This window comes from Montipora capricornis, chromosome 3 (assembly GCF_036669925.1).
Source record: "Montipora capricornis isolate CH-2021 chromosome 3, ASM3666992v2, whole genome shotgun sequence".
Taxonomy (NCBI): Eukaryota; Metazoa; Cnidaria; class Anthozoa; order Scleractinia; family Acroporidae; genus Montipora; species Montipora capricornis.
The window spans coordinates 68870123-68883491 of NC_090885.1; the positions used below are offsets into that span (position 1 = coordinate 68870123).

The following is a 13369-nucleotide window of genomic DNA, read 5'->3' on the forward strand; positions in this document are numbered from 1 at the left end:
GTCGCGCTCCAATGACTAGCACCTCCGCTTTACTATTATTAAGCTTAAGCTTATTACACAGCATCCACCTATTTATATCACTAATGCAGGCCTCAATGCAGGAAACAGCAGAAAGTTTGTCAACCGTTGAAGATGACTCAAATGAAAGATAAATTTGCATGTCGTCTGCATAGAAGTGAAAACACATCCCGTGAAATCTAACTATGTCCCCCAACGGTGACGTATACAGTAAATACAAAATAGGTCCTAAGACTGAGCCTTGAGGTACACCACAAAAAAGATCTGATCTCGACTAGTGGACTTTCCCTCTTGAACCATCACAAACTGCTTTCTATTAGTGAGGTAAGATTTAAACCAGTGGTTTCATAATTTGTATTCGTTTTTGCATCCAGCCAAGCATGGTTTTCTCTTTATTTTGAAAAATGTTCTTTTTAGAGAAATAAACGATAAGGAATTACCCATAAAATTTTCAAAAAAGATGATTTGAAAAAATCAATGCTTACCTTCGTTCTGTATTTGGAGGAAATTTAGGTTTTTTTCTCAAACCGGAAGTCAGTTCGTTTACGCATGCGCAGTTGATCTGAGAACGAGCATGAGGAAAAACCTTCGATGCAAACAACATTTCGTGCGGTGATTTTTGCTTGTGAATGGGTTTTCTGGTCAGCTCACTTTATGATGACGTCAGTCACCGGAAGTAATATTTCACTTCCCTAGCAACGCACGATTATTTTTCCTCTTTTAACCAACGATATTGTTATGTGGGGTTGTCGTTGCCGCCGTCGTTTCTTCTGTAAACTCCCTCGTAAAAAAGATCCGAGAACGAAAGAGAAAAACAGTCGTGACTTTCGAGAATGTAACCAGAATTTATTATTATTAATCAGTCTGGGCAATTAAGAGAAAATAAGGGGGGAAGAGAGGGCATTCCCCATATATAAGGTAATATATGTCAAGTTATTTTTCAATCGACTCCCACGCTGTACAGATCCCAAGGGAATTAGGCAACAGCCAGTGATATGACCGGAATGTGTTCCGCGTGGATAGTCCACGCTCAGAGAACACATTCCCTCCATATGATTGGCTGTTGTCTAATCCCCTTGGGATCTGTACAGCGTGGGAGTCGATCGAAAAATAACTTGGGACACATTACTTATGGAAAAGGGCATATACGGGGGATGCCCTCTCTTCCCCCTTTATCTTCTCTTGGCCTTGGAAGGAAGCAAAAACAATTCTACTGGTTGACGAAATGTTGAGCTTATGGTTGTCAAGATGAAGCTTCAACGCTTAACACTAAGCAAAATAAAGCGCCAGCTGTGCCGATTTAAAAGGACAAAACAAAGTGGGCAACTAAATACAATAGGGCACTGGCAACAGCGCATGTCCCGCTGAAAATGTTTGTCGACGCTGATGACCCGTCATCGTGATCGTGATCGTGATCGTGATCGTGATCGTGATCGTGATCGTGATCGTGACCTTCACCTTCACCATCACCGTCACTGTGACCGTGCCCGTCAGCGGCTAATGCCATCTTAATCAGGTTGTATTTATTGATATCTGATATTCTGCCTTTTTCCGAGTGTTTCAAAAACGTCGCGTCATTTCCATCGACATCGGTATTGCGCATAGCGTACATAACCCAAACTTCAGTATCGGGCTGAAAATTAAATGAAAAATGATGTCAGAGAGCGCGGAAGGAGATGTTCCATGTACACGCCGCTCTATGAAATAAAGAGATTTGACGTTTTCTTTTTTTATATTGCAGTTGACTCGGGGATACTCGGAGACTTTGCAGGAGTCGAACCTACGATCTCCCGCGAGGCTCCTATAGCTTAGTGGTAAGGCATCCGAACTAAGAATCGGAAGGAAGGTTGTAGGAACGTCTCTTGCAACGAGGAGCATTCAGCTTTTTTCGAGTATCCCCAAGTCAACACCGAGAAAACAAATATCTTTATGTTAGTGAGGTTTACAATTGATTCAGGCAGAACGTAGAAGTACTTTCCCAAAGGGCGCGAAAATGACCGTATTCCTGTAACAGAACGTTCTCGTAAAGAAGGAAATGTGCCAACGCATTTAACGTCACACGAGTAAAACCTCTGAAAATAAGAGCGTCTCACCGGCCCGGGTTGCTCAAAGCAAGTAACCAGTGACATACACCATGGAAACCTATAGGTTTTAATACCTTTTAATCAACGGTTAGCAGTAACCAGGCTTCCAACAACCGATGGTTAAATATATAAATTTGATATCTGATTTAGATTTCATAAAACAATTTATTATATAGATATTGGTGAAATACCAGGATTTCTCCTTTTAATAAAAAATCATCGCAGTGAACATATCATTTTTATCTTTCACATGTGAGGAGATAGGTGTCGTCATGGTAACGAACACGATTAGCCAATAAAACGCGAGCTTCGTCTTCATTGTAAGATACTTTTGTGCTTCAGTATAATTCTTCTCTATTACATTAACATTTTTATTGAAAAAAAATTACGTTATCATGATTTATTTTCATAACTTTCATATCTTGTTTCATGTTACACAACATGCGTGTTTTAGCGGTTGGTGACCACTTTTTCATCATTTCGAAAATGAATAAAACAAGTTGTTTAAAATCTGGACATTTCATCAATATCTATATAATAAACCGAACATTACATGGCCGCTTGCGTATACGAATTTTATCTTCTCTTACTGAAAGTATCTCTCACGAGTGAGCGAAGCGAACGAGTCAGAGATACTTTCAGCAAGAGAAGATAAAATTCGTATCCCCAAGCGGCCATGTAATATCCTCTATTTAAACACAAAATATATTACGTTTGTTTTATTATATTATTGTTAATTTTCTAGTTAAATAAGTCAGTTTAAGTACAAACGATCTACATCCGATCCAAACAAGAGGGAACGCACTCACGAGTATCGAGTATCGCTCGAGTATCGCTCACGTTCCACAGATTTATCTCAAGTTCAAGTTGATCAAATTAGTACCACTGTTAGTTTATCTAATGTGACGTATCTGATTAAAACATTGGATTAGAACATGGGCTTAATCGCGCGGCGGCCATATTGGCCATACATTTCGTACACCGAGCCTCGAGTTGAAATGTGTGGGAATGAGGTTCGTTGGGGCAAAACAAAGTGATACGGTTGTGGTGTTTATTTATTACACTTTTTTAACGATTTTTCACTCGTGGTCATTCGTGTGTAGTTTTAGAAACGATCCTCGCGCTTGTTGGATATGAGATGATTAGAGCCAACTCGGCGCCAAATTGGCTATCTATCATCTTGTATTTGCAATTGGCGCTTGAACCGCAAAAGTAAAAAGTAAAGAGAGGTTGACCAAGTCATCCCCAACAAAGCAACCTCGTGCCGAGGGAAAAACTCTGGGAACGAGGTTGCCAACAATAACAAAAAAAAAAACCTCGCGCACACTTTCTAACGCTCCGTTATTTCTCCAAATCTCCGGATAAGTATCCCGCGACAAGAGTTCAGTTTTTGTTCCAGATTTAGCAGTAACGCAAAAGGGAAAAATTTGCTATTGGTTTGGCTGATTTATCGTTAAAATAATCCTCCCCAAGCAAAGAAAAAAATGGATCCCATCAGCATTAACAGTGAACGTATCTCTTGATCTAGTCTTACCGTAAACTGAACATCCTTCATCATGTCAGTGGTAGTTGCTGGCCTCGTAAAGTTCACCATCGTATATTCGCCCATTTGGCTGGCAGATTGAATGGTCAGGTTTTGCTGTGAATCTTTGTTTGGTTTTCCCGTAGTTGTACTCCAATAGTCCTGTCCAAAAGACAAGGAAAAACATTCAGCAACAAAAAAGGGGGAGAGAAAATGCAAAGTAAACTGTGTAAGCGTTTGTTATGAACCGAAAACACGACAACAGGCTGCCCGAAGCCGAAAGCAACACGAAGGCTGCTTTTTCATAGTTTCTATTGTTTTTTTTAGTGTTTTTTTTTTTTTTTTTTTTTTTTTCGGGCGGAAGTGATGGGCGCTAATCCCATCCCGTTGCGTGCACGACTTCTCCCCAGTAATGCCTGTTCTTATTTTTCCAACCTCAATGAGTGATCGACATGAACTTTGGAGAACGCCTGATGGCATTCAAATGCAATGCAACAGGGAGTTTAAAGTGGTGCTATGATTTATCACTTGTTTGTTTTCTTCAGACTTTGCAAGTGTGTTTGCTTAACACCTGACTGGCTAGATTTTGAGCTTTGATTTTTAACCAAAGGCTGTTTACTTAGAGTGTAACTTTTGGATTTCACGTTCCACCATTACATGTACTGACCAATTGGGCCGTTCGAGGGAAAAGTGACGTCATTTACTGGCTGGCTTAAAATTTCAGCGTGTAAACGCAGCTCATTATTTATGCAAAATACGAGTTTAGAAGCTGGGCCTGGTTGTTCAAAAGCCGATTAACCATAATGCCAGATTAAAAATTAACCAAAGAGTTAATTTCTCTACTCTCAACTGTTGTTCAGAGCTGATATTCGGCAAAACTTTATATTAAAAGACGTGACCCTTGGTGAACAAAAATAAACAAGGAAGCTTTCACCAAAAAGTTGAAAAAATGAAACAAAAGTTTACGCTAATCCTGGATTAAGTTAATCGGCTTTCGAACAACCGGGCCCTGATCATCGCTGTATATTTAGCAATTATTGAATGAGGCTGAGTAGGATATGAAGAATTCTGCAGGTCGAGGAGGGTGTTATCCATCAAGGCCGAAGGCCGAGGTGGATAATATCCTCCGAGATCTGCAGAATTCTTCATATTCTACGAAAGCCGAATTCAATAATTACTTAATTATTCATTCAAAATATTTTCTTCGCTCAAACTTCTAAACCTACTCGCAGCCATTTTTCTGCTCAACAAAAATAACACAATCTCGTCCCCAGCTTTTTTCGGTCAACGGTTCAATAATTTGCAGCGGGCTGCACTTTTGACGTCATTTTCACGTCATCGGTTCAATAATCTGCAGCGGGCTGCACTTTTGACGTCATTGATTCAATATGACGAAGTTTCTTTCCCAATTTTGTGAACAGCAGCTGGTTATAGTGAATTATGCGTGTAGTTTTAACCAATCAGAAACGGGGAAATATTAAGACGGAATCCACCAGAAGTTCGAGTAAGAAGTGGACAAAAACCTTGAACCAAGATTATAAACATCGTATTGCAAACTTCTGTACGACTGTTTAATATCTTGTCAAAAAACTCATTTCTAGCAACACCAAACGTCAAAAACAACTACTAATAAACTAGTTTTATAAGCTTATACACAGTACTTATAGAAAGTTGAAGCGTACGAGCTTTCGGCTCCTTCTCGGAGGCTTGTTCACATATAAATGAAAAACAAGAGTTGTGAACCGGTAAACTGTTAACGGTCACGTGATTTAGCAACACGTGACCGCAACAGATTGTCCCAGATGTGGGGGAGCAGGTATCTTCCAGTGTCCCGGTTCAAGTCCGGCCTGTGAACCCGGATATAGATGGCCTCTTTGATGCCCCGCCCTATCCAACGATCTTCATGGTCTAACACCTCTACTTCAACCTTATGTCCAGGGTAGTCCCTGTGTATGTGCTGTGAGACTTCAGACGAAGCACTGCTTGGTCTAAGATGCTCTGCGAACCTCGATTTCAAAGTCCGCTCGGTCTCTCCCACATACGAGCTGCCACAGTCCACCCCTTGGCACGAAACCCGATAAATAGGGCCACAAGTGTCTCCTTGTTTCTGTGGGTCTTTCTGAAATGACAACAGTTGTCTGTTGCGGTCACGTGTTGCTAAATCACGTGACCGTTAACAGTTTACCGGTTCACAATTCTTGTTTTTCATTTATATGTGAACAAGCCTCCGAGAAGGAGCCGAAAGCTCGTACGCTTCAACTTTCTATAAGTACTGTGTATAAGTTTTTAAAACTAGTTTATTAGTACGTTTTCACCAGTACAGTGTAACATTCATAAAAGCGTCAAAAACAACTGTTGAACTTCATAAGAAACACTTATGAAATTTTACCTGTGTTTGCACAATCTCTCTGAACGTTGAAATTTAATTTTTCTCGTTCCCATGGGAAATTGTTTTCGGTGTCTTTTCAGGAAAATATTTATATCTTTAGCTTTCAGGAAATGTAAAAAGGACTGTAAAATACTTAAAATTATTCTGGTACCAGATTTTTGTCCACGAAAAACTGAAATTGCTCGATTTTCTATCGGATTTCGTCTTAACAATTCATCTTCGTATTCTCAAACTAGTGAGTCTTTGACGTCATTTTCTCCTTAATCAAGCTCTCACAGTATTTTAAAGTTAGTAATGGCGGGCAATTAAATAGGAAAATTCCAGCGAAAATAAACAGGTGTCTTTTTCAAATCAAGGCTTAAAACTTGGGTCACTTATTCTTTAGTTAACATCGTTTCGAAATTCAAAGAAAAAGAATAATTGATCTTTTTGGTCAGAGTATCACTTTAAAGGAACGACGACGGCCACGGCAACGGCGACGCCACAAAACAATTTTCTTGATGAAAAGAGGAAAAATAGTCGTGATGCACGTGCGGCACGCATTTTAGCACGTATATCTGCCTCACTCTACACAACAACGACGTGAAAATACCAAGAGGTTTGAACGACAACGTCAGAGTACAAATACAAACCGTTCATAATGCAGAACGCATAATTATTTATTCTGAATACACAATGAAGTAGGGACCAGTGCGGAAATCATTCCAAAAATCATATTGCCTAGGTTAGAAATCGATTTTTCAGGTACAAATCAGAAACAGGGGCGACAATTTGTCGGACACAAATCAGAAACAGAGGTGACAGACTCGGCCCACAAATTGCTAGACCGCAACCTCGAAAAGCTAAAGCACAATCTCAGTATCAACATTTTCAAACAATCTTTGAACATATTTACCACAGTTATTCACAGAAGAACCGCGTGGATTAAAAAGATGACGACAAAAGATGTGTTGCTTTCAAGTTAATGTTCCTGTTCCTGTTTTATTATCATATTTTCAACGCATTTTCCATAATTATGTAAATTGCTTTTCAATTGATAGCGTATCAAATAAACGTTGATGGAATTTGAAAATATATGGACGTTTGTTGTAGCCCATCCTTTCCTTGCATCTTTCACTTTCATTTACCTACCTAGACTACCTACTGAATTACACGTAGGATAATATGTCACGGACTAGCCTCCCGCGAAGACACTCTTAGGGATTCGTCACGCGTTCCTCTCCCACGAACGTATGCGGAAAAGAGCCATCTGGAAATCACGTGCGGATTACTTAGGAACCAATCAGCGCTGTGCAGATCTCTCCTGGGAGCGTCAATGCGTAAACTTCTTCTTTGGATGAATCATGAAAGGGACGAAGCCTTTTCATAATATTCCTCAGAAACATTAATTTTGTTTCCTCGATGGGTTATGCATTTGCACTCTCACGAGTCAAAATGCGAGTGCTTAGCAAGAGTATGGTCTCGTTTCATCTACTAGTAAAATTGAAAGCGCCGTGGGAATATATAAATACGAATGCAAATATTAAAGTATTGCGAGTGTATTTGAACTGTTGAACTGTGTAGTTGATTTGAACTCCACGCAACGAACGCAACTAGGACAGTAGCGAAAAGAAAGCTTGAAAATATCCACCGTACTCATTCTGTGAAGAGCCGCAAACATCTAAGCCAAAGCATGAAATTTATATGCTCCAGTTTCTCTTTGATAAGAATTGCGATCACACGAAGCCCATTTTCTTGCAGTGACCGTACGCAAAATTTGCTCAGGGTCTAAAGTGCACTTCCAGAATCTGGGCCGGAAGTCCGTTGTGATTGGTCAGCGTAAATTTCGGCTCGTTTCAGCATAGGCAGACCACCCTATGTGTTGTTTGTATGAAACGAACAGGATATATGAGGGTTATGAATAAAGCTCTGAAAATTACACATCTAAATCACATCTCGGTCTGAATATCCCAAAATAGTTAAATGAAACCTTAATCGACTCATGTATGGTGTTTTTTTGCCTTCTTGGGCCGTCTAAAGCGTCTTATAGCGAAATTACGCGTGACGAATCCCCCTAAGAATGTCTGCGTGGGATGCTAATGATATCCTTAAACTTTTATATGTACAAAAACTAGACAAAACAAGACGAAATTAAAAGAGAAAAGAATGCAGATTGCATAATGTGGATGATGGGAGCAGTGTTACAAAGGATAAAACAAAAAAAAGGGAAAAACAAACGAGGCCTCATCAGAAATAAAAGAGATCTGCGAAACAAATGGATCATTTGCGCGAACAAAAAATTGAGAATTTGTGGTTACACAACATTCTTGCGTTAGAGGGCCGACTCACTCATTCTAATATTTAGTATTTTGTAACATGTGGAAGGCGTGTACGGAAATTACTAGTCAATTGTTAAACTATAAAAATAATCCGTGTTCTCATTCTGTATCGCGTCAGTTTGTCGCGTCCTGGGTTGTTTCTCGGATGCATGCGGTAGTCTGAAGTGTCAGCCGTCTCCTCGCCCAAACCCGCCAAAGGGGCGAGTAGGCGAGGAGACGGCTGACACTTCAGACTAATGCATGTGGAAGTGATTGTCATTATTGCGTGATCTCTTTGGTGACTCTGAACAAAACAAAACAAAACAAAAGATCTCTGTTTTGCTTTTTTTCCTCGTCAACCAACATTTTTATATTTCACCGTACATTTGACACATACATTCAATTGATTAATTTCGAATTTATTAATCGGTGAATGGCAAGGAGATGGCAAGTTGCATCGATTACCAGTTGTATTGATTAGCAAAGGATCGATTCATCATCGTAGGTCCACTTTTATTTTCGATTCGCTCGCTTTCCGATATCTCGCACACGAGACAATTGATGACAATGTTTGAACGGGAAATATCCCCCGCAAAATTCGAATAAAACGAACGAGGTTTGGAAAGACTTGGTGCGATGAAAAGTGACTATAAGATTTAATTTAGCGAGTGGCTTAGCTACTCATTGAGTTGAAAGCCCAGTGAAGTCTTGCTGCAATGAAGCAGTTTATCGAACGTGCAGTATCTGAGTCAGGGTATCATGATCAGGGTTTTAGGTAATTTGCGCAAAACGTATACCAGGTGATTTATCGCATTTTCAGCGAACACCGAACGGAAAACTGTCATTAACTGTCAAAGTGACAGTAGATCTCTAAACCCCAATCATCTTGGCTTATAATTACAATCAAGCTTTCCAAACGAACAATTTTCGGCGATTTCCCTCTATTTAAGGAGTGCTTAAACTCGGTGTATCAGAATAAACTGGGGAACAAATCTATCGCGGAAGCCCTCCGCTTTTTGAATCACTCTTACGCCTCTTTAAGGAACTAAGACACTAGACAATAAGAGCGCAAGAGATTTGGCAGTTACATGGTGACACAAACGAAAGATAATGAAAACAAAACTAACAATAACAGCTAAACACTAAACTTACAAAAAGATATGGGGTGTTGCTGTTACTGTATCCACCAACGGCAATATCGTAATCTTTCATGCCTGTACCATTATCCCTGGTGCTGAAACCCACTCCGCACCAACCGGTGTTTTTGCATTTCATTGCGAAGTACAGCATTTCAGTGTCGTTATTGTAGGCCCATTGCAACTCGAAAGAAGTCCCATCGGAAGACTTGAGACTCGCGTAGTGCATCATCCCGTCGTGCATATCCGCGCTGACAGCACAGCAGAACACAACCAGTGCCAAGACAAAGGTGATTTGATGAGTGACTTTCATGATTGACGCTCTTCTACTTGTTGGGAAAATGGTACAAGCTTTGTCAATATCAGAGCTCTTCCCTGAGTATTCCAAAGAAACTGTGTTGCTCAGAGAGCGTCGACTGACTGTTTATAAACTGATCTTTGGCATCCCTTGCATTTTAAAATAACCGATGAAGATACCATTGACGTCACCTGCCTAGATTAAGTATAGCAGTTTCTTTATTGGCTGCGAAAGCAGTGGAGTCGATGCAGATTTTAATGACAAAAGGAAGGTCTGCAACTTAATGTCTTAATAACCAGCGGGAATATTTGCCTTTGAACATCACAACAACCCGCCAATGTCAATCCAATGTCGTGCATAGCATTAAATAAAGCTCATTTAGACCAACAATTTTCACATCATTTCTACTTGCCTTAAATAACGTGGCATAGTTCTTTTGGAAAAAAATATTTGGCATGATTTGCGTTTAAGGTAGCGTTTACAGGCTTAAGCATTTTGGTGCAACAGTAAGGTGCATTAGATAACCCGAATGGCAAGACATTGAAAACACATTGAAAACTCTCCTTGGTAATACCAATGAAAACCCAAATAGCGCCGATGAATTGGAAAAATATCAATATGATGATGCGCGCTCTTGATGTCGAAAGTGTACAAATGGTACCCTTCGTCAAGGAGGTTAAGAGCAGTGTGAACATCTTCACATTTGTACTTATATTTAAAAAGTTGTGGGTTCACATGTCGTAGATCTAACATAAGACGCTTTTTCTCATCGTCCCGAACTGATACACTCAAAGGGTTGACAACCCATGGTTGATTCGAGACAGTTGAGACACAGTGAGTACTTAAGAGATCTCGTAAAGCTTCCGTAACGAATCTACAGTTATCTATGGTCGTATTATTGTTCGGCAAAACACATGACTCTGGAATTGAAAGCAACAGTAACTTATAACCCTCCTTAATTAACGATACTGAGCACAGCCTCCGTAGGCTTCAGTGTTTCCCAAGCTTAAACATGGCCGTTAAGCTTCCCTCGAACACCACTAACACCAACACTGTTGTCCCAGAAATCGCCTCCTTGCATGAACATGCCGTTCACTTCATTAAGCTCTCCCTCCCAAGCAGTGGGTGCACAGATATTATCAGGCAATGTCAAGGATTCGTTATCATTTAAATCAATGAAAAAACCACTTAACTTCTTTTCTTCCTGTGGCTGAGCTACAGCTAATAAAGGACATTCGTTAAGCCAATGGCCAGGTTTGCCGCAACCGAACCAAGTCCCCAGTTTCTTGCTTTGCCCGCCAAAAACTGGTCTTCTTATGGAGCAAGCAGATGAGGGGAAATGATATGAACTTATGCCGGGAGAGTAAGAATAATGCCACGGGGATGGAATAGTTGTACTTCCTAGTGGTCTGGAAAATCTGCTATACGGCTCTTTGCTAGTTTGGTTGCGCGGGTTTTCGCCATTTTCCGTTGAGCCTCCTTCTCGGCTTTCCTCATTTTATTTGCGTCTTCGTCGTTATCGGCAAGTTCGTTATCCCTGTACTTGCCGACAGTTTTCCAACCATATTCGGAGAGGTCGGCTATCAGAATGAGTTTCTGCCATTTATCTATCAAGTCTATACCTTCATCTAGCTTGGCAATGCATGAGTCGTATTTCCCGCCTATGACGGCACTTTTGGCTTCGCTCACTGCGGCCTTGATCTGTTCATTGTACTTGTTCTCTTGTTCATGGCCTTTTTTCTGGAAAATACGTCCTTCTGAGAAGCGGATGCGTTTGAGTCCGTTCAGTTGATTGGATTTTATTATCCATGATCGACGCGATCTTGTCGATCATCGTGGACTGCTGGTGGTGAATTTCAGCTTGAATGGCTGGTGCACCAACGTGGCGGCTCCATACAAAACTCTATATTAAAGTTGCGTGAACTGAAACTCTTCGACAAATCACTCAGAAACGATGTACCGCACAGACCTGAGAATTGGTGAGGTGTTATAAATGTGTCTCCTACAACATTCTACGTTTTTGGCTTAATTCATGTAAGTTATAGAATTATCGGTTTCAGTAGAGAAATTTCGCCTCTCACATCGCCCAAATATCTATTTTTGGGACTGCAAATGGGGCTTGATAAAAGAATCTATATTGGACCAGGGTTTACTCTGGAAAACAAAATTAATATATCTATTGGTTGTGAGCTGCAAGCGACTCGAATTTTCGCTCCAAAGGAATGCAAAATCATCCAAACAGTTGACTTCCTTTTAGAAATCGTTGCTAAGACAAAGGGATGCAAAAACATGCAAAGCTGTTGTTTAACATTGAAACAAAAGAAACGTTGAACAGTGGTGAACACTTATTTGTTGTTGAATCGAATCGTTTAACAAAAAACCCTGTCAAGTGTAGTAACGCAGCTGAGGTTAAACGAGCTACAAAAAGAATCGTTTGTCAGGTGATAGTGAACTACCATGTGACAAACTTCACCGATGAAGACTGATGGTTTCGGTCGAAACGTCTGTGAATAATTAAGACCAAAATTCCAGAAAAAGGTTCAAAAAATCCTCACTTGAATTGAATCTGGATGAATAACAACATTCTCTTTCAAAAAGAATAAACCTTCACAATCAAACAAACAAACTGCAACAGAAAGAAAGCTTTTCTATTTTTAGCGGTGATTAAACTTTAACAAGAGGCTACGGGTAGCCTACACTCTGTTCGAAGGGTTTTTAGCCGACTTCCTTTAAGTTCACAGTATTTCAGTAGGTTTTTTTTATGCTACAATATCTTGGTAAATGCTAAGTTTCATTTCCGTAGTCCGAAGTCCACAGTCCACATTCCGTGACACAATGATAAGGTTAAGTGCGATCGTGAGTAGTATACCAAATGGGGGTTCTGCGGAGGGCGGATCATGCGAATCGATCCGTACCAGTGAATAGAAACATAGAGTTATAGATCGACATGATGAAATACAAGTATGGGGGTAGGGTTCATTTGGAACTAACCAATCTGTGGTGGTTATTTCATTTTGGTCTATTTTATTACAGAATATTTGCATTGTAGAACAGGGAACCACTCGTCCGACCAGCCTCATACAAGACGTGATCTGAATATTTGATAACTCGAACAGGACCAACGCACTTCATTGCACAAATACAAAGAAATCTTTTTGTTTCCTATGTGAATATTTAATAAGCTGAACAGGACAGACGTAATTGATTGTAGTCTGTGTGCAAGAAAGCACCACACATCCTTTTGTTAAAGAAACTCAATGACGCTATTTGTTGATGAAGTATTTTCTTTATGCTAAACCCATGATCTGAATTTTCGTTAATCGCACAGTTCTGTTACTCACAATTGCTATAAGCACACGCACAAACGTAGTTTCTTTTAATAATGTCATTCTGATAGATTTTTTCATCGTTAACTGTTCGTTTATACTTCTCCATTCTCTTTCGCAATTTCAATTCTTGTTCTGAGAAAATTAAATTATCAAACGTTACATGAAAACAGTCATGTTAAACAAAAAATAAAAAGAAAAGAAAATATGTATATTTATGTATTAAAAAGTTTCGCGTGAATGGAATCCGCTTGCGTATTCAGTTTCGATCTTTTGTTTTTCATCAAGAGCATTTCAAG

The 13369-nt window shown here is 39.9% G+C and overlaps 1 protein-coding gene across 1 annotated transcript; it reads right to left on the reverse strand.

The window, feature by feature from the left end:
* Positions 1-1122: 1122 nt before the first annotated feature.
* On the reverse strand, positions 1123-9926 carry LOC138043840 (DBH-like monooxygenase protein 1 homolog). Its single transcript, XM_068890323.1, has 3 exons — positions 9463-9926; positions 3637-3786; positions 1123-1651 (listed from the first exon to the last, which is right to left on the reverse strand). Exons 1-3 carry the CDS (start codon positions 9757-9759, stop codon positions 1319-1321), a joined length of 780 nt encoding a protein of 259 aa, XP_068746424.1. The 5' UTR covers positions 9760-9926; the 3' UTR covers positions 1123-1318.
* Positions 9927-13369: the final 3443 nt, after the last annotated feature.

What these genes read in the sequence shown, in the direction of transcription:
- LOC138043840 (XM_068890323.1), bottom strand. Translation starts at nt 9,759, where the DNA reads ATGAAAGTCACTCATCAAATCACCTTTGTCTTGGCACTGGTTGTGTTC. An exon ending in GCAACACCCCATATCTTTTT is followed by an intron (nt 3,787 to 9,462) that starts GTAAGTTTAGTG and finishes TCTTTTGGACAG; the next exon opens with GACTATTGGAGTACAACTAC. An exon ending in TGAAGGATGTTCAGTTTACG is followed by an intron (nt 1,652 to 3,636) that starts GTAAGACTAGAT and finishes TTTAATTTTCAG; the next exon opens with CCCGATACTGAAGTTTGGGT.